Source organism: Oryza glaberrima, chromosome 7 (assembly GCF_000147395.1).
Source record: "Oryza glaberrima chromosome 7, OglaRS2, whole genome shotgun sequence".
In the NCBI taxonomy this organism is placed as follows: Eukaryota; Viridiplantae; Streptophyta; class Magnoliopsida; order Poales; family Poaceae; genus Oryza; species Oryza glaberrima.
Window position 1 is genome coordinate 22,981,251 of NC_068332.1, and position 20,360 is coordinate 23,001,610.

General features: G+C 46.1%; 3 protein-coding genes and 1 non-coding gene across 4 annotated transcripts; 3 read left to right on the plus strand and 1 right to left on the minus strand.

Moving 5' to 3' along the window:
- The first annotated feature begins 6,289 nt into the window (after positions 1-6,289).
- Positions 6,290-8,655, plus strand: LOC127778911 (7-deoxyloganetin glucosyltransferase-like). The gene is made up of 2 exons (XM_052305559.1): positions 6,290-6,858; positions 8,273-8,655. Exons 1-2 carry the CDS (start codon positions 6,357-6,359, stop codon positions 8,617-8,619), a joined length of 849 nt encoding a protein of 282 aa, XP_052161519.1. The 5' UTR covers positions 6,290-6,356; the 3' UTR covers positions 8,620-8,655.
- A 48-nt stretch (positions 8,656-8,703) lies between these two features.
- LOC127780308 (UDP-glycosyltransferase 85A7-like) lies at positions 8,704-12,384 on the plus strand. Its single transcript, XM_052307215.1, has 4 exons — positions 8,704-8,961; positions 9,019-9,114; positions 9,435-9,495; positions 12,368-12,384. The coding sequence occupies exons 1-4, from the start codon at positions 8,704-8,706 to the stop codon at positions 12,382-12,384; spliced, it is 432 nt and encodes a 143-aa protein (XP_052163175.1).
- On the plus strand, positions 12,064-12,151 carry TRNAM-CAU (transfer RNA methionine (anticodon CAU)). The gene is given in 2 exon segments: positions 12,064-12,101; positions 12,116-12,151. It is a non-coding gene; the product is annotated as a tRNA-Met (tRNA).
- Positions 12,385-12,408: 24 nt separating the features above from the next.
- On the minus strand, positions 12,409-19,711 carry LOC127780779 (uncharacterized). Its single transcript, XM_052307748.1, has 5 exons — positions 18,898-19,711; positions 13,439-13,531; positions 13,291-13,358; positions 13,046-13,184; positions 12,409-12,796 (listed from the first exon to the last, which is right to left on the minus strand). The coding sequence occupies exons 1-5, from the start codon at positions 19,573-19,575 to the stop codon at positions 12,791-12,793; spliced, it is 984 nt and encodes a 327-aa protein (XP_052163708.1). The 5' UTR covers positions 19,576-19,711; the 3' UTR covers positions 12,409-12,790.
- Between the last annotated feature and the right edge of the window lie 649 nt (positions 19,712-20,360).

Below are 20,360 nucleotides of genomic sequence, written 5' to 3' on the forward strand. Positions count from 1 at the left end.
GGCGACGGCGAACAGAGCACGGGAGGCGGCGACAATGGAGTGGAGGCGATGGGACAAAACGGGAGGAGAAGGGAGGGAGGGCGCCTGGGCTTTATAGGATGGCAATGTCGGTTTGGGAACCGACCTAGGGCGGTCAAGGGAGGGAGCTAGCGCTCGGCGGTCGCGGCCAAAACGGCGACAGGGGGGAATGACGCCGGCGGGAGAGAAAAGGGAAAAAGGAGGAGGGAAAGGGGGCTTGCCCCCTTGCCACTTTGGGGAAAAGGAGGAGGGAGAGAGGGCGACGCGGCAGAGGGGGAGAGCTCTGCCTCCGTCCCTTGGAGACTAGCGCGCGGAGTGGCGGGGTCGGGTTGATGACAACGGCGATGACGGCCGGGCGGTGTGGAGCGGAGCGGCGACACGGACGGCAGGCGCGGACAGGTGCGGCAGAGGCTGTCGGCGGCGGCGACCAGGCGGTCGGCCACCACGGCGCGCGCGCGCGGGAAGCAACGGGCGGCGCGGCGATTTGGGCGGCGTCGGCGGGAAGCGGTAGCGAGGGCGGAGGGCGCTCGGCTCGGTGCGGCTCACGCGCACGCGTGCGCGGTGCACGGGCAGAGCGGGGAGAGAGAGAGAGAGAGAGAGAGAGAGATAGAGAGAGAGAGAGATGGGGAGGGAGGGAGAGATGGGCCGAGAGGAATTCGGCCCATCGAACCTGAGGGAGGCAAAATAGACTTTTGCGGAGGGATTTGATTTGGGAAGGATTTGGATTCGGGATTGAACTTAACGATAGATCGGGGATTGAGATCCGGAAAGGCATGGAGACTGACAGCAAGCGAAGAAACAATTTTCGCAATTAGGGTTTTCTAGGAATTACATTTTCCCGCTAGGCACCACGACGGAACGGGCGCTACAAAACCCCACATTTACTCATATGAATACTAGTAGGCAAGGAGTCATGGTCGCCACTCATATCGGCCACGCCCTATATGATATAACCGTGGGTTCGTGGCATTCGCTGGAATGGCGCACAAACGTTATTGGACGGTGGTGTTCACGAGTCTTCACTCTTGGACATCTTGATCACTAGAAGATGAGTTGTTGCACTTGTCTCCTGGCAGAGGCGGAGCTAGGATTTTAAGTTGTTGGGGTCATGGCATTCAATTGTACTAGTGTCATGTTTGAGAGGACTTTAACTCTAAGTATTTTTAGCTCAAAATTCTTTTGTAGCTAGAGCTGTGAGTAAGTTGGGATTGTTTCATTTTACTAAAAAAATGTTTAAACTCTATATTCTACAAGAAGTTAGAGATTTTAAAAAGGTCAAAAAAAATTAAAAGTTATAACAGTATAAATCGAGCCTAAAAACAATGTATTTTTGGGACATAAAAGCAAGTTATGGAAGTTGTTTAATGCTCCCTCCATCTTAAATGCAACTACCTATGCCCTTCTCCTTCTTTTTTTTAAGAGATTGGTTGAGTCCCTTAAAAAAAAAGATTAAGAGATTGGTTGAGACTGAGAGGTATGTGAAGAGGTAGTTGTATTTTAAGACAAATTTGAATTCTAGATATATCTATATTTTGTGATGGAGTAAATGGCTTAAAAAAACACAGCTAACATCTAGTATACTATTAGTTGATTAACATAACTATTGGCCTAGTGCAGTGATACACACACCAAATAGCTGAAATAGATCATTAACATACCAAATAAGTTAAATTGTGGTATTAGTGGTGTTGTGGTGGGTTGACAGTCGCATAACAAAGCTAATACAGTGTGCTTCCATAGAAACAAGCTACTATAATGTTAATGTTTTAGCTTTTATCAACTCCACTATTAATTGATTAGCAGAACTATTGGCCTAATGCAGTCATACACGCACCACATAGCTGAAATAGATCATTAACATACCAAATAAGTTAAATTGTGGTATTAGTGGTGCTGTGGTGGGCTGACAGTCGCATAACAAAGCTAATAAAGTGTGCTTCCATAGAAACAAGCTACTATAGTGTCTTACCAAGGTAAATTCAGAGTGATATCTGAGTGGTAAATTCAGAGTGATATCTGAGGTGGTTTATACAATTTTCCTATAAAAATAACTACTCTTTCCAATGGAATATGAAGTAGCTACAGATTAATGTCAACGATGAGTTGGCAAAGAAGTCACAACAATCCATGCTCAATCTCAGGTATCCAACACAGGATTATCTAATTCCGAACCATGGATGGAGTCAACCTTGACGCCCACATGTGTTCTCGTTTAACAGCCACCTGAGCAGCATACGCAATGCATTGTGTATAGTAGGTCTGCATTTGCAGATAGTGAGTTCAGTAATTTCCATACTCGGTTATTGGTCTTCTAGGTTTATACAGAACAACGGGCTCAACAAAGACTTGCATATCGGCAGGAAAGAAAGCTTTAGAAGTGACTATTGACTGTTTTTTATATAGAAAAGTTTTTCCCATAAAGAATATATATTGTTGTCCATATGAAATGCCTACAATTAATCCTTTTATCTAAGTCAATCAAAATTAAGATCAATGCATTACTTTAACATCAAAATAATTGGGTTCAAGATCTAAATTTGGTACGGACGTTTGCATTTACTGCTAATTATTCTTTTAGTTATAAACGATGCTACATCGATAACGATACGTCTTTGGTAATTTTGGTCCAATCTTTCGAATGTGCTTATAGATGTAGGGTGGGTGTTCATGAGGGTGAGTGTGCTTAAAAGAAAATGAAGAATTATATTTATACCATTCCAATTTTGTCTCCAATTTTCTTTTATGTTGAGGTGGGATCCAACAAATAAATTATTCTGGGACGAAGGTAGTAACTTGTATAACCTTTTGACCAATAATTTTTCTAAGGCAATTATAACATGTTTTTTTTCTAAATACTTATTACGTTTTGATTTGTACGACACGTGGCAACATGCGGGGCACTTTTTTTTTTAATCCAGCTCCTCTGACTTTGGATAGAAAAAGCAGAGAAGAACAGCAAAATTGTCTGATGCTACAGTAAAAACAATATTTTGCAGTAATCTATTATCTATCTATCTATCTATTATATACTAAAAGTCCATTAATCTTCCTATAAACACTCCTAAGCTGCCATGTGGCGCTCCTACAAGCACTCCTAGGTTGCCACGTGGCATGCTATAATCTCACCGTTGATTTTCATTTAAATTGGTGGACCCATTATTTTAGACCGTTAGATTAGATCTATTAAAAAAAGGTTAATACTTCATGTGTATGTATAATCCGTTTACACTTACCTAAAAAAAGTCAGCATACCAGGAAAACGTACTATGGGCCGAAAAAAATATACCTTTACGTACTATATTCATTTGAAAAACAAAACAAAGGACGTACGTACCGTTTAGCGATGGAAAAAATACCTTACCTACCGTTCATTTGAAAAAAAAGATGTACGTTAAAAAAGCTATAAAACCCTAAAGAAAAATATATGTAAATATCAGAACCATCATCGAAAAACAGACTATCTTTTTAAATAGGATTTTCTATATAAAAAATAAAATTTATTACTTCACAAATATGGTTACGTGATGTTTCTACAAGCACTCTTAGACCGTCATGTGACACTGTGTAATCTCGCCATCGATTTTCATTTAAATTGATAGACCTGTTATGAATAATATGTGACGAAAATAAACTAAGACGCTAAAATATATATATCTGAGACATGAACACTTAGCTAAGTAGTGTATTAATAATATATTAGGCTTATTTTATCCGCATTTATGCAATTTCATCTATTAATAGGTAGTCAGCTTTTAAAATATATAGTGATAATGAGTTGTTACGTTAATAGAAGAATTTATATGTAATCGGGACAAAGTGTTTTTTTAATCTAAGAGAAATTATTATCATTGAAGTATACTAAAGTCTATGATCTATCTCACGACGTAGAAATGTGAGATATGGCTTCTTTTAGCACTATTTTATAGAACAATAAATAAGATGCCCGCGTAACCGCGCGGGCTTCCTTAAAAGATTGTCACGGTCGTATGTATATTTAGCGATACATTTCTTAATAATCAACCTCACTCATTTCAAAAGAGAATATTTTCTCTATGCCATGAAAACTTAAAAACTTAAGCAGTACTGATTAACAATACAAACAAATTGTCTCTACTCAAAACGTAAAAAAAATATTTTTATGGAAAGAATTATTTTCTTCACATCTATCTTCTCTTTCTTTCATGAAGGGCATCGAGTAGTTAGCCAGTTAACACAACTATAGGAGGGACATACATATGATTGAGTTGAGACAGACCCAATGGAGTCCACCATTGACAATAGTACTCAACTTCCTACATACTAATGCAGTAAGCTTTGAGGATGCCGATAGTGAAATAGGACTTAGAATTATGCTCCACACTAGCTTTGATTGGCACAAGTACGTCGCTACGAAACACATGTTTGAAGGCAATAGAGAAATAAATTCTCAGTAGCTCTACCCATTAGAGGGTATATTCATGTCTAATTTTTAACAGTGTTATCCCTTTAACCAATAGAAGCAGTATTTTTAGAATATTTATTTATAGATTTAGAAATAAGAGTTAACGTAAACATTTAGGTATGTAGTGGAGATTGATGTTTTATGTATTAATGATGTAATACGCTTACTTTGGTGATACAAATGTAGTTCCGTTTATTAAAAAGGCATCAAGCAAAAATGATAATTAGTAATAGTGACAATAGGCGAGTTTACGTGTAATCTAGACAAAAGTGATTTTTGTTTGAATATAAGAAACATTGTTATCATTTATTAAAGTCTACGGTCAATTTCACGACAAAGTTTTTTTAATTATAAGGTGAAATCTACAATTTATTATATGCATATAGTGAGATATGACTTAATTCTATTTAACATTATTTCTATACATAATAAATAAGGTGCCCATGTATCTGCGCGGGCTTCCTTTCTAGTTCACTATAGCAACAGCAGAAAACAGTGAAAACCACTATTCACAACTACTGTTCACCAAACTACTGTGGTGATCGATCTCATCCGTTCGCTGTGAATAGGCTAAAAATACTCTGAAAGTCACCGCACTGTAGCTCTCTGGCTTTACACACATGTAAAGTCAGAGGATCCAAATCCCAGGGGGTGGGGGTTTGGGTTGCTAGTACTACAGTCCTGCTATACAGGGGCATAGACAGGGGGTGGTCCTGGTGGGCTCGGGACTACCCTGATTTTGGCCCAGGTTATCCCTACCCCCCAAAAGCCCACAAACCTTGGTTCTCATTCAAGCCCAGAAAAACAAACTCACAAACCTTGGTTCTCATTCAAGCCCAGAAAAACAAGCCCACAAGAGAGAAGGAAAAAAGCGCTAGGTTTGGCCTTCTAGGAGTTGAGGCATCTGACGACCACGACGCCATCTCTACTCGTCCTCGTCGCCTCTGCTACGCGCTTGCGCCGCCGCTTCCTCGCCGCCACCGCTGCCGTCGCCACTTCCCTAGCTCGATCTACGGAGGCCGAATGGCGAAGCGCTAGAGGCACCAGTCCCCACGCCGCGCTGCCTGGGTGCGGGCTGCCTACGCCGATCGCCGGGGCTCCTCACATGGCGCCGCCACCGGCCGCCGCTGCCAGGAGTTGGGAGCCCAGGACCCTGGCGGCCTAGCCCTAATTGATCCTTACCTCGATGTTTTCCCTCCGTCTACCCCTTGGAATCCCATGCTTAGGTGAGTAAATCATTGTATTGTGATTTGTGAATCAGTGAATATGTGAATGTGATTTTTGATTTGTGAATCATCGAATGTGAATGTGTTGCTATTTGGTACTATTGTAGTATGTAGGATTTGTAAACATGTGGTTGATATGGAATTGCTCTTTTGTATGTTAGCCTTAATCTAGTGATGACCAAGAGGAGAAACAATATATGATTTATTGAATCATTGATTTGTCACATATATCAAGTGAGATATCTTTTATGAATTAAGTTAGTAAAGAAGACATAATACTAAAAACTTTGATGGCTAAGATATTGGCATTGTGATTTTCTATTTGTGCCCAAGATCTTTTATATTTGCAATATTTATGTTGTAATATTTGCACGTGTGAGCTTGCTTGTTAAGTTAGTCAAATATTGACAATATAAGACAATATTGTTACATTTCTATTACTTTTTCATTAAATTTGTACTCGTATATAGGATTTATGACGTTTGAAAATTTAGCTATGTGATGTGTATTTGTGAGTAGGACTACCCAGCGAAAAATTCCTGACTACGGCACTGCTGCTCTATATATCAAGCCGAAGCCGAAGCCGCCTTGACCTGCAAAGGCAGAGCAGAGCAGCGCAGGCGAGCAGGTTGCGGAGAAGCGGAAGCCATCAGCTGCCTAGTGCTAAAGCCATGGCGTCGCCGGCGGCGAGCAAGCCGCACGTGGTGCTGATCCCCTACCCGGCGCAGGGCCACGTCACCCCGTTCCTCAGGCTGGCCAAGGCGCTGCACGCGCGCTCCTTCCACGTCACCTTCGTCCACACCGAGTTCAACCGCGCCCGCCTCCTCCGCTCCCGCGGCGCCGCCGCCGTCGCCGGCGCCGACGGCCTCCCGCCGCCGGGCCAGCCGGCGGAGCTCGACGCGACGCAGGACATCTGGGCGATCTGCGAGGCCACGCGGCGGACGGGGCCCGGCCACGTCAGGGCGCTGGTCGAGAGGCTCGGCCGGGAAGCCGCCGCCGGCGGCGTCCCGCCGGTGAGCTTCGTGGTGGCCGACGGCGCCATGGGGTTCGCGGTGCACGTGACCAAGGAGATGGGCATCCCGACCTACCTCTTCTTCACGCACAGCGCCTGCGGCCTCTTGGCCTACCTCAACTTCGATCAGCTCGTCAAGCGTGGCTACGTGCCACTCAAAGGTAGTAGTAACAGCTAACTGATTAAACACGATCATTACTGGTTCTAACCTCTCGCCATTCACAGGACACTTGTGCTACATCCTTAGTTAATTTGCACTAATTTGGGATCATAATTATATATATGAAAAAATGGATAGCTAGAAATTAGGATTAATGATCAGAAGATCAGTAGTTCAGTACGTTACAAACTCTACTTTTTTACGTGCTCCAAGAAGAAAATTCAGAATCAAGTTAGCCGTCAAGATTTTATCTATCCAAAAATTGTTTGGGATCATCGATCACCCATAGATAGTCAACGGTACGAGTGACCCTATGCCATCTAGTGACCAATCAAAATTTTCATGGATTTGTTTTTGAGTCCACCACATTGAGCATAGCTTTGAGATATACTCCCTCCATACTCGTAAAAGAAGTCGTTTAGGACAATGTTTAAGTCAAACTTTGGGAATATAAATCATAAATATCTCTCTAGTTATTAAGTTTGAAAATTTAAAACTTATATGAATAGATTTGTCTTAAAAAATACTTTTATAAAAGTATATATATATATATATCACTTTTCAATAAATATTTTTATAGAAACAAGAAGTCAAAATTGTGTTTTGGAAACCGTGTCGCTATCCTAAACAACTTCCTTTACGAGTACGGAGGGAGTACTTACAAAAACCAAAACCTGTTGACCAGATCAGGCCCCGGATTGACAATTTGACATTATTGTGCAAGCATTTCGGTACATGTTATCAGCGCACGCTACGGATGGAGAGAAAAGCACTCCACGTAGTTTAAAATATCATTTTAGTCCAGCTATGTTGTCATTAGTGACATCAAAGTCTAACCAGCAGTTTTCCTTTCCTTTTTTTTTCTACTGCCAGTACACTTCATTTTTAGATATGTGATGTTATCGACTTTTAATATGATGTTAGACCATTCATCTGTAAAAGCTACTATAGCAGAAATTATAAAAATATAAGTTATGCATAAAGTAACTTTAATGATAAAATAGACAAAAAAAAGTATACTTAATAGTCATATATTTAGGTCCCCCATCATTTATTAGGAAATAAAAATGAATTTGTAAGTAAAACTTTTATAAATATATTCTTGGTGACTTAAAAGCCAATATTAAAAAGAAACTACATTGAAAATATTTCAAAATCAATATCAAAATTAAGATTGAAAATTCAAAATTTGTCTTTTTCTTTAGCTGATTAGACCATTCGATGGGAGCCTTAAAATTAGAGGTAGTATTAATTATACAAAATTATCGGGGAAAAAACACTTAATAACTATCAGGTAACACACTACAAAATAAATGAACTTTATACACATGATCATACAGAAAAGCACTGTAATTATCAGGTTAAGTTACACACCGAAATATGAACCACCTTTAATTGTGTACTGTGCTATACAGATGAGAGTTGTTTGACCAACGGGTACCTGGACACCCGCCTGGACTGGGTCGCCGGAATGATCGCCGGCGTCCGCCTCCGCGACCTGCCGACGTTCATCCGCACCACCGACCCCGACGACGTGATGCTCAACATCACCATGAAGCAGTGCGAGCTCGACGCGCCCGCCGCCGACGGCATCCTGCTCAACACCTTCGACGGCCTGGAGCGCGCCGCGCTCGACGCCATCCGCGCCCGCCTCCCCAACACCATCGCCGTGGGCCCATCGGCCCGGAGGTCTCGCCGCGGGCCCCTCGGCCCGGAGGTCTCGCCGCCGTCGTACCTCCCTTCCCTCGCCTCCAGCCTGTAGAGGGAGGACGGCCGGTGCGCGGCGTGGCTGGACGCCCACGCCGACGCTGCCGTGGTGTACGCCAACTTCGGGAGCATCACGGTGATGGGGAGGGCGCAGGTCGGGGAGTTCGCGCGCGGGCTCGCCGCCGCCGGCGCCCCGTTCCTGTGGGTGATCCGGCCGGACATGGTGCGCGACGCCGGCGACGGCGACGGCGAGCCGCTGTTGCCGGAGGGGTTCGAGGAGGAGGTGGTGGCGAGCGGGAGCGGGCGGGGGCTGATGGTGGGGTGGTGCGACCAGGAGGCGGTGCTGGGCCACCGCGCGACGGGGGCGTTCCTGAGCCACTGCGGGTGGAACTCGACGGTGGAGAGCCTCGCCGCCGGCGTGCCGATGCTGTGCTGGCCGTTCTTCTCGGAGCAGGTGACCAACTGCCGGTACGCGTGCGAGGAGTGGGGGGTCGGGGTGGAGATGGCGCGGGACGCCGGGCGGCGCGAGGTGGAGGCCGCGGTGAGGGAGGTGATGGGGGGAGGGGAGAAGGCGGCGGCGATGAGGAGGAAGGCGGCGGCGGCGGTGGCGCCCGGCGGGTCGTCGCGGCGGAACCTCGAGAGCCTCTTCGCGGAGATCGCGGGCGGCGTCCAACCGGTAATAAATCCAGTTTGAGGAAGCGCTACGCAATGTGTTTTCTGTTGGTTTGTGTGTGACGTGTGTCGTGCGCTTGTGGTGTGTTTTGTGGCTTTTTGCGTGTGTCGCGACGGATGAATCTTTCTCTGCCGTACTCCCCTTTTACTTGGATCACTGACGTATGGGTTTGATGATCTGTTTCCGTGTGGCAATAGATCGGGTTGTGCCAGTTTATCCGTGGAAACTGTGATATTGTAGGGGTTAAAAATGGTAACGGTAATTTCTGCCAACCGGCGTTTGTTTTTAATTTTCTACCCACTGAGCCATATGAAAATGGTAATCGACCGAAAAAATGATAAAGGTAAAAAATATGGAAATGGAAAACGAAAATGGTTTTACCGTTTTCGTATTCTTGTGAAAATTATCTTTCTTATAATATGGTAATTGTTTAGAGAGGACAAATCTATCCTGGAGATTGACAAAGTCACTACAGTCGCCTCGCTGTCGACGGGTACGTTGCCTACCACCGAAAGCACAGAGCCGTTAAATCTTGGAAAATTTCATACAGGCGCTTCGCTGTCGATGGGTACGTTGCCTACCACTGAAAGCACAAAACCGTTAAATTCTGAAAAATTCGCTCTCATGGGGAGTCAAACCCAGGAACTAAGGTACTGCTGAGACTCTTGTAACCACTAGACTACAAACCCTTTTGCAATCAAATCCCTAACTTAAGTGCATGGCTAAAATGGAGTTAATATATAATTTACATACTACAGCTTAAATTTATTTGTACATATAATATACTTATGTAAAGCTAAATATATGTTTTTATAGTTTAATGTTTCCGTCCGTATTATTCCGTTTCCGGTGTTCCGATATTTTCGATATCGTTTTCGTTCCGATATTATTGTTTTCGATTTCATTTTCAAAAAATTTTAATTATAGAAATGGACCAAATTGTTGATGTTGTTTTCCGTTAGTTTCTGACTGTTTTCATCTCCTTCACATCGCAAAATGGGACATTTGCCATTTCGGTTTCATGGGAAGAGCTGCGTCTGGGTAGTTGTTGCCTGGTGGGGCTCGACTTGTACTTGTACTCATGGACAATATAAGTCGTAAAATCGTAGTATCATATATATTCTGAGATGGCGAAAGCAGTGGTGTGACGTGTTTGTGTTGGTTACTTGGTTTGTGTGACGTGTTCGTGCGCTTGCGGTGTGTTGTGCTTTTTGCGCGTGTCGTGATGGATAATTCTAAGGGACTGTTTACTCCTCATTTTAAAGAAAATCTCTTTTAATATACTACAAAATTTTGACCATTGAACTAATTTGAGATTCGTGCAAACCCCATCAAACCCTAACTACTTTTCCTTCCCCTCCTCCCCTGCCGCCGCAAAAAATAGCTCGCTTCTCTCTCGACACTGCGCGCGTCCTGCACCGCCGCCCCACCGTGCCACCACTCCGGCCTCGCCGGCTGGCCGAAAGTTGTCAACGGCGCTAGCAAGGCCCCCCCCCCCGGCCGGCCCCCTCATCCTCCCCCTCCCTCTCCTCTCCTTTGCCTCAAGCTGGCGGCGACGAGCTGTCTGTCGTCTTCCCCGTCACCGGTGGCGGGGCGCCACCACCGGGCGCCTCCTCCTACCACTCTTTTCCGTTTGCCCCCGCCGCCTACACCGGCCCACCGCTCGCTCCCGTCCCTGCGGCTTCAGCGGCGCCGCCGCCGCCTCACCGCCCGCCTGATCCGCCGCCCACCGCCGGGTTGTCGCCTCCAACTGCCATCCCTTTAAAGTCGGCGAACTCCCCCCTCTTCCTCCTCCCCTCCCCCCTCCCACCCCCACCCCAGGACCCTAATTCGTCGGCCCTCTACTGAAGTTTGGGTCAGCCGATGCTGGAGAAGAAGAGGGGGTCGTCGTAGTTGGAGAAGAAGAGCACGAATCGTGAAGCACATCTAGTGATCCAAAATTTACAAGATTTAAGGTTATATTTTCTGTCAACATAAAGTTTAGCAGTTCCGTAATTCTAACTCTCTTTTTCTCGTCGCAACAAGAGAAAAAGGAAGAAACAGGATACACTACACGTCGATAGAAAAATCAAATTAAAAAATGAAGTACATTTTGAAGAACAACACTTCGAGTAGTTTTTATCCTTTTCTTACAGGCTCTTAATGGGCCGAGAGCTCGGGCCCATATCAAAACAAGGCCCATGAAACTGAGAGCCCGAGGCAGAGACGAACACGGAGACCATATGGCCTTTTTACGGTGAGGCGGTGCGCTCCCACGGATCGATCCATCAGAAAAATAAATGGGACATTTACCGTTTTGGTTTCACGGGATGCGCTGCGTCTGGGCAGTAGTTGCCTAATTTGGTGAGGCTCGACTTGTACTTGTACTCATGGGCAACATATTTGGTGTTTGGCTGTGTTTGAGTTCCCTTTAAACTTCCAAAAAAATCAGTCACGTTAAGTATTTAAACACATATATAAAACATTAAATATGAATGAAAAAATAATTGCACAGTTTGTATGTACATTGCGAGACGAATATTTTTAGTCTAATGTAGTGCTACAGTAAATATTTGCTAATGACAGATTAATTAGGCTTAATAAATTCGTCCCGCAGTTTACATGCGAAATCTATAATTTGTTTTATTATTAGTCTATGTTTAATATATTAAATGTGTGTCCATATATACTTTAAAAAATAATTGGCTGCGGAACTAAACTCGACCTTTGTTAGTAAGATAAGCCGTAAAATCAATAGTATCATATTCTGAGATGGGGAAAGTAATGGCGGTGGAGAGATCAATGTTTGTACGAGATTTTAAGATTGGATGTAACACACAGCACAATGGGGTGGTGGCGCAGTTGGCTAGCGCGTAGGTCTCATAGCTAAACGTGAGTGATCCTGAGGTCGAGAGTTCGAGCCTCTCTCACCCCAATATATTTTTTCCAACGTGACGCACAACAAGCGACTCGTAAAATAGGCCCAGCACATCTGCCCTTGTTAAATGAATAGAACGGCCGAACGCGAACCCCCGGCCATCCTGAATTGCTAGCCGTTTTCGTGCAGCGACGCACGGGCTCGAGTGCGTCAGAGCACCCTCGTCCGTTGCATTGCATCGGTAATATTTTTGGTGGTTTTCTACTCACTCAGGACTCGCCCGCTGGTGAGTGGTGAGCGCTGCGGCCGTGTACTTGCAGACGCTTCGGGCTGTTTCACTTTATTGCCAAAATCAATCAATTTAACGGCTTCCACATCTCGGCCTGCCTAACTGGGTGATCCTCTGTTGCATCATGCATGCTTGCGTGAACAAGAGGATCACAAACTGGCCGAAATACCTAATTAAGTTAATTTTACACGGTAAGAGAGAGAGAGATGGCACAGGCACGATTGACTGGCAGCCGTTTGCTTTCCGAAACTCGATTCTTCTTCACACCGCTCGGGGTTGCACCGTGCCAGAAGATACACCAGATAGTCGAGGATGGATTTGTTGGATGGTGCAAGCCTTTACCAGTTTGTGTACCAGTACCACACGAAGATGCTCACGAGGAGAGACCTATCTGCCGTCGACGGAAGCTACACCTGCGAAACGGATCAAGGAACATGAGAGATCACCCAGAAATCGTATCATGACACATATGCAGTTTGCGAAACCGCAAGTTTGGTTGCAAATGTCCGTTTCAGTAATGCTATGAAAACTGCTCGATAATGACTATTCCCAAAAAAACGCTGAAATCATGCACATTCAACCAAGCTATTGTATTCATGTGTTGGTTGTCTTATAAAAAGGTTGATGTCCTACAAATGCCCAAAGTTTGCATTATTGCATACCTTCTCATCGTTCAAAGGTTCGGTGACTCCCTCTTGGAAAAACTCAATGATGTTCCTGCACACATCCTTGGGCTTCTCAAGGTTGACCGCATGCCCAGCATTTCTTATCACTACTAATCGAGAACTCTCACCTAGATGTCTGTCAATATGTTAAAGTCAATATCATTACTCTGCCAATCGATCCTATTCTTTGTGTACTCCATGGAGAAAATTTGTGTTTCAAATTGAAGGTAGCGATAGCAAACCTCTTCAGTCTATGAGCCAACTCCATGGGGAATACCTTATCCCGCTCCCCCCAAACTATGAGCGCTGGCTGCATTAAGTGAGAAAGAAACCATCTTCAAATGTTTCAGATGTAAGTGTAGTAGAGTTTAATCACATACTAATTGGTACCTGGCTAATTATTGGAAGATCTGAAAGCTGCCTTTCACTAATCAAAGCATATAATAACTCAGTTTTTTCTTGGATATAATCCGAGCCCATTACCTGATACATACAAAAAAAGCAACATATGTAACTCAATTTCTTTTTCCTGTACATAATCCAAGCCCAGTACACTATTTATTGTGGTTTATGTGCTACTCAAATCACTATGGAGAGAGCGCCCAAATCACTGATTATTCCATGAATATTCTTGAAAAACATATCATCTGATGAAAGTAACTGAGCAAGAGCTCTTCAAAATACTCAATTTTTGGGTATTTTGCTACTAAAAAAAGATAAGCTGATTTTCAAAATACTCAATTGTATATGCAAATGCCTGCCTTCTATGTCTTCAATAATCCATAATATGTAAAGCATTACAAAGAACAAAATTTGAGATGTTTCAAGCTTTACTAAAGTCGAGTTGGCTCTTGTTACAGATCAAGCAAACCTTCATCCCTTTTTCGCGAACGCGCAAAAGGATTGCACGTCAATACATTAGAAGAAAGGAGTTATAGTTACACAACGCAATCAGCCATACCGGCTTATGCCAGGGGAAGAGAGAAAAGGCCAAATTAAAAACTTGAAGCTTAGAAAAAACTGCGGTGGCTAAAACACAAACTCCAAGCAAACCTTGGAGCAACTTCCAGTATACATTATGCCCCATGTATGCCAGTAATCAGGTTCAATTAACAAGTTCAGCATGTGGGCGAGAATCATTCTTTCAAAAGATAATGAACCTCATCTTCATAATCGTTCACTCTTTTGTTTACAAATTCAGTTTTCTAATTCCTTTTTGACCCAGGAGGTTGATGATTTCTGTATTTCACAAGACTGTATCCTTGAATGTTACCCGTCATTTAGGGAGTGTCTAATAAGATCAAAGCATTTCTTTTAGAAGTCCCATCTTTAATTTGTAAATTAACACATTTCATAATGTTTGCAGTTGATCACATGGATGAACATCTGTCACGCCCTGAAGTTCCCCTCCTTGCTTTAAAATTTGTTAAATAAATCGCCCGAAGAAATTGTTTAATTTAACCTAGAGTTGAATCCCTAAATTAATAAATGCAAATAATAATCGGAATCGGCATGTGGAATTTTTCTTGGATTCTACATGTCAAAATATGCTAACAGGATTTTTAGTGGAATTTTCAGAGCCTTGGAAATAATTTTAACCAATTAAAATAAGCAAAGTGCAATAAATAATCCCTGGAAAATCCTTTTTTTCCTTTTCTCTTCTTTTTCTTCCTTTTTCCTCCCTTTTTCCTCTTGTTGGGCCGTTGGCCCACTTCCTCCCGCGCCCTTCCTCCTTGCTGGGCCGGCCCACTCCCTCCCTCCTCTCTCCGGGTCACCGACAGGTGGGGCCCACCTATCGGCCCCTTCTTCCACCTCCAGCCGACGGCAGCGCCGCCGCCGAAACCGCCGCCCACGCCGTCGTTTCCTCCGCATCCGCGCCCCACTCCACGCCCACACGCCCCCCACGTCGCCGCCCCCACGCCCCGCCTTCTCCTGCCCACGCGCGTGCGCCCGCAAGGGCGGGATTCAATTCGAATCCCCCCCCCCACTCTCTCTCTCCACCTCCCACGTCGTCGGCGAGAAATCCGGCTGCCCCCGGCCACGTCCGCCCCTCCCGAGCCCCTATAAAACGCTCCCCGTGTCTCCCTCTCTCTTTTTCCGCGCTCGCCGTCTCCTCTCGCGCTCTCTAACGCCGCCGCGCCGTTCGCCGCTAGCGCCGCCACTTGCCGCCGCCTCCGGCCGTGCACCGCCGCCACTATAGCCGCCGCCGTGCCAAGCCGCCACCGCTGCTAGCTTCGCCGTCGCGGGAGCTATCCCGGCCGCCGCTCGCTTGCCGCGCGCCGCCGCCGCACCGCTCTCCCCACGCGCCGCCGCCTACCGCTGCTAGTCGTCGCTAGTGCCGTCGCCGCGCCGCTCCGTTGCTGCCGTTGGCCTCGCGAGATCGAGGCCCGTCTCGTCCATCCCGCGCGCCCCGCCGTCCGCCGCTTGCCGCCGCCGTCCGCCGTCGTCTTCACCCACGCCGGCCGAATCCCTGGTGAGGACTCCCTCCCCCTCTTTTACTCCTCCTTCCCCGTGTGCGTCGCCGCCTCCTGTCCGCGCCGCCGCTTTGGCCGTGTGCCGCCATCTCCTTGCCGACCACCGCCGTCTCCCGCGCCGTCGGTCGCCGCCGTCGGTGGCCGCTCGCCGCCGCCGCATCGCCTAACCGGCCAGCTGGTTTGAAGCCGAGCCGAGCCGACCGGGCGTCTCCCCCTCCCCTTGAGCCACTGCCCGGTGGGGCCCACCCACCAACCAGTGCCACCTCCTCCCCCTTGAGCTGCTGCCGGGGGGGTCCCGCACGTCGGCGCCGCCCCCCCCCCTTTGCTGACGTCATCCGGGATCCTTTATTGCGCAATAAAACTCAGTAAGTCTTTTCTTTTATAGTAATAAACACAGATAATCTTCTAAAATTCATATCTAATTCATCCGAGCTCCGATTAAGTCCATTCAAGTCTCAGTAAATTCATAAAAATGCGTAGAATCCATTAAAAATGGTTTTGTTTCCTGTTTCAGTAGTCTTATAGCCTGTTTTGCTTGTGTGCTTTGTTTGTCGCATAGATTTCGGTCGTTTCGTCGATCCGCGGTTTCTCAAAGACGTTGCTGTGGTCTAATCAGTGCGAGAGCAAAGCAAGCCATGCATTACGATTGATCATATTGTACCCAATTTACAAATGTCCCGCATTTCTATTAAGTATTGCATTGTTTTACAATATCATGTGGGATGGGTCCTACTACTCAACCATATCTTGTTTACCTTATGCCATTGATAACTTGGGTATTAAGATGCTTAGATGTTGGTTTAGGGAATGCTTAGCCATGCTTAGTTCAACTAGTACACAATGGGGGAATCACATTAATGCATAGACTTTGATTATTGGCAATAGCTTTGGATTAGTGCCACCGCAAGGGTGTTAGTTAATTAAAATACACTACATGGTGGGCTGTGGGTGCATGGTTTTGCTAGTCGTGCCCATGGCGATTAAGGACCGGTTCACGGGATGCCCTGGAAGAATTTATCGTACTTACCACAAGCCAGCGTGGGCAACGGCTGGGCTTGTAGTGTAGCTTTCCTCTAATCGACGTACCCAGGCGAGGGTGGGCGTGATGGAGTTGGGTCGGCCGGGGTGTCCGGTTGATCGGCTTCCGGATTCACCGTGGTACAAAAGGGGGGCTGCCCGTTGCCTGCTAGGGACAGGGGCGAACCCTAAGGTGTGGTGCGATCGGTTAGAGGGGGTTATGCGAAGGGTCCTGTCACGGCCTCTTTCCGGTATGTCGTGGTGGCATGTCGGCGCACGGTAACGTGTCGTGGGGCTGCGTCTTGTGGGTACAATTGTACACCTCTGATCAGAGTAAAACTATTCGAATAGCCGTGCCCGCGGTTACGGGCGGTCAACCAGATTCACCGTGATTAGTCTCACCCCTAGTTTAGCTTAATGAACTGGTGTAGTTCAGGTGGTTGGTTAGGCCTGTTGCAATGTGGTGTAGCGTTGGATAGTGATTGGTTAATATTGATTAATTGCTACAACTGTTTTACTGCTTTCAACTGCTGCTTTTAAATGCTAGCTTTATGCAAATGAACCTCTAGCCTCCTTTGGTTATACCCTGCATCATACCTTCTCTTCCGGTATGACTTGCTGAGTACAGTGGGTAGTACTCAGTCTTGCTATCTTTTCCCCCACCCCAGAGTTGAAGTTCTTCTCAGTTGGAGATGTCTCGATGAAGTTGGTTTCGTCGCTGCCGTCAAGGATGTCTGTGGAATGGAGTCGCCTCGCTGCAGGAGTCAAGTCTTCAGGCTTAGCTCGCTTTTATCCTTTTCCGCTGCATTTGTAATCTTTTGTATTTTTGTAAGACGTGGATCTGTATGTCAACAATTGTCGTTTGTGTACCCTGACTGGTCCTGGACAGGGATTTAATGCACATTCAGCTTAGAAATTATGGTTCGTAAATTTTTGGGCGTGACAACATCCCACTAGTATAACGATGCTAAACAATCTATCCAACCTGGTATTGAATTCTCCCCAACACCAGAAAAACTTGTTTCTCTTCTTTTCCTGCTAGCATCAGCCAACATTCTTGAGCAGCACATGAATGAATACCCAGGATAACTGGGTGAAATTAGATAAAATGTTCTCAACCAAGCCATATTTTACTTGAAACAATTTCCACTCTTTTGAGCTGCATTTGCCATTACTAAAGAGAAGGAAATGGTTGCATGGTCAAATGAACTCCCAACTGCTAGCAAAATCCAGTTGCAATTTATTAAGTCCAAAATATGTTCGCATTTCGGTAGTCTGGGTACAAGTATATTTATTGAGGGCAAAACACTAACAGGAACTACAAAGAAAACTTAGGGTGAGTTTGAAGAGAGGGGGATTGAGAAGATTGGGAAGATACGCAAAACGAGGTGAGCCATTAGCACATGATTAATTGAGTATTAACTATTTTAAATTTTAAAAATGGATTAATATGATTTTTTAAAGCAACTTTCCTATAGAAAATTTTTGCAAAAAATACACCGTTTAGTAGTTTGGGAAGCGTGCACGCGGAATACGATGTCCTTTTCTCACCCAATCCCCCAGAACTCATCACAACGAACGCAGCCTTAGTCAGTGTCTGAAGTATACACAACAGATACTTGAATGTACATGGGTAAGCAAAGAACTGGTGGGCCTACTAAAATGCAGTATCAAATCAAGTGCTCTGTTAGTTTTTGAAAAAATCGAGTTGTCACTACCCTGGCCCTACACATGCAAGTGTTTCCACTGTTCTCCACATTTGCAAACTATGTACATATTTAAGCAAACGGACAAGACAAAGCGAAAATGACAATATGTTTCTGTTAAGCTACTGACAAGTGTAAATATTTTGAGGCTCTGTTGGCTCAATCAAATCTAAGCATGTATTAAACTAGCCACATAGAGGACATTCAGTGAGTTGGTGTCCATTAGTCCATCATAAGGATGGTAATATTAATACATTAAGTGAGATGTTCTCGCCACAAAAGACAAACTGCATTTATCCCCTTGCCATTTCGGTTCAATACACTTTTGCCTCCAAGCATCCCTCGTAATGGCGTGCAAAAACAAGATTAGCCTCGTGATCGTGAGATGATCACGAGATGCCTCGATGGCTAATCAGCAAAATTAGCCTAACACAGATGTAAGATGCTACTTTGTATACTTCTATATGGAATAGAATTCGGCATAATTCCCTAACAACTGTAGAGAGCACAGCATTCTAGAAGTGCCTAAATTTTTTTTCCCCTCTTGTGATTCTATAACTTCATCTAATGCCCGATAGCAATGTAATCCAGGGATTGATTCCGAACCAATTTTAAAAAGAAATCTCAAAGATAAAAAACGAAGCGGCCTAACCTTAATGTAATCCCAGAGGAAGCAGGAGGGCATAATGCAGGGTGGCCGCACGAATGTGAGCCTGACGAGGCGCCGCACCTCCTCCGGCCGCCGCGGCACGAGCAGGTCCGCCGCCTCCCCGACGCCGGCCACCGGGAACAGCCCACCGGCCAGGTCCTTCTCCTCCAGGCAAACCCCCGCGCACACCAGCACCACCCTCTCCACCGCGTCCGGGTACATGGCCGCCATCCTGTAGCCCACGAATCCCCCATAGCTGACCCCGACCAGGCCGAACCTGGCGACCCCGATCGCGTCCATGGCCGCCTTGATCGAGCGCGCCTGGAAGGCTTCGGAGCGGTCGGCGAGGCGGGTGTAGGAGGCGCCGAAGAAGAGGAGGTCGGGGACGATGGGGTCGTAGCCCGCGGCGATGAGGGGGCGGAGGTAGGGCGCCCACTGCCACGTGGCGGAGGCGCCGAAGCCGTGGAGGAGGAGGAGCGGGTTCCGCGGCGGGTTGGCGGGGACCCAGACGTGCACGGTGGTGCCCGCGTCGTCGTCGACTCCGGTGGGGAGCGGGATGGCGAGCGGGCGGAGGCCGGCCCTGAGGAAGCGGCGGCTGAAGCAGCGGTCCCGCGCTGCCGCGAAGCTGAGGATGGACGACCTCCTCCCGATGGCCGCGGCCGGCGGAGGTGGGGGTGGCATTGCTCGCCGCCGACCGCCGGCGAGAGTTGCGCGGCTAAATTTGGCCGCCCAAGCGTGGTGGTGGTGGTGGTGCAGCGCGAGTGCGAGAAGAGAAGAGAATGGCACTTGCTTAGATGAGAATGAGATTAGTGCTCGTCATTGTCTGGGTGGTTAAGCTGCTTTATTACGGTTTTAACAGAGCCAATCACCGTGTGTATGACGTGGGATGGTCACAGGATGGAGGTCGGCGCGTCGGGACGTGGCGTTTTTTTTTTTTTTTGGGCAGACAGAAACTAGTGCTACAAAAGCCGGCGGCCCACTCGAATCGTCGAATCCAAAGGAACCCACTGCTCCTCGATGCGGAGCCGCGGAGAAGACGCCCACTCGTACTCGTGGGGTTGTGTGGGCAGCGCGCGCGCGCCACGTGCCGCCACGCGTGTCGCGGTTCTTGAATCTTTGAGACGCCATTTCGTTTCATCATTTTTCCCCCTCTACGCAGAGGCGCCGGCGGCCGTCGACGGAGCCGCAAGCGGTAAGCTGCTTGTTTCTCTCGGTGGACTTCAGGCCTCATCCTTTCTCAGCCAAAATTTTTGAATTTTAATTTTAAATTTAAAGTTGATTTTAGGATTTTATTAATCGTAGTTTATTTTTCACCCTTTACTTTTAGATCATCAAATACACGTATATAAAAGTTTTATTCACTTTTTTTTTCATTTGCAAATATACCCATTTTGTTTTTTTCTCTTATTTGCTAAACGATGGGGCTATTCGTCTTAGACCATTAAGAACATGTATATAAAAAATTT

Coding starts and splice junctions, on each gene's coding strand:
- LOC127778911 (XM_052305559.1), top strand. CDS start 6,357: ATGGCGTCGCCGGCGGCGAGCAAGCCGCACGTGGTGCTGATCCCCTAC. Junction 6,859..8,272: donor TGGCTACGTGCCACTCAAAG/GTAGTAGTAACA, acceptor TGTGCTATACAG/ATGAGAGTTGTTTGACCAAC.
- LOC127780308 (XM_052307215.1), top strand. CDS start 8,704: ATGGGGAGGGCGCAGGTCGGGGAGTTCGCGCGCGGGCTCGCCGCCGCC. Junction 8,962..9,018: donor ACTGCGGGTGGAACTCGACG/GTGGAGAGCCTC, acceptor TTCTCGGAGCAG/GTGACCAACTGCCGGTACGC. Junction 9,115..9,434: donor TGGAGGCCGCGGTGAGGGAG/GTGATGGGGGGA, acceptor GTGTGGCAATAG/ATCGGGTTGTGCCAGTTTAT.
- LOC127780779 (XM_052307748.1), bottom strand. CDS start 19,575: ATGCCACCCCCACCTCCGCCGGCCGCGGCCATCGGGAGGAGGTCGTCC. Junction 13,359..13,438: donor ATCTTCCAATAATTAGCCAG/GTACCAATTAGT, acceptor CACTTAATGCAG/CCAGCGCTCATAGTTTGGGG. Junction 13,185..13,290: donor TTGGCTCATAGACTGAAGAG/GTTTGCTATCGC, acceptor ACATATTGACAG/ACATCTAGGTGAGAGTTCTC.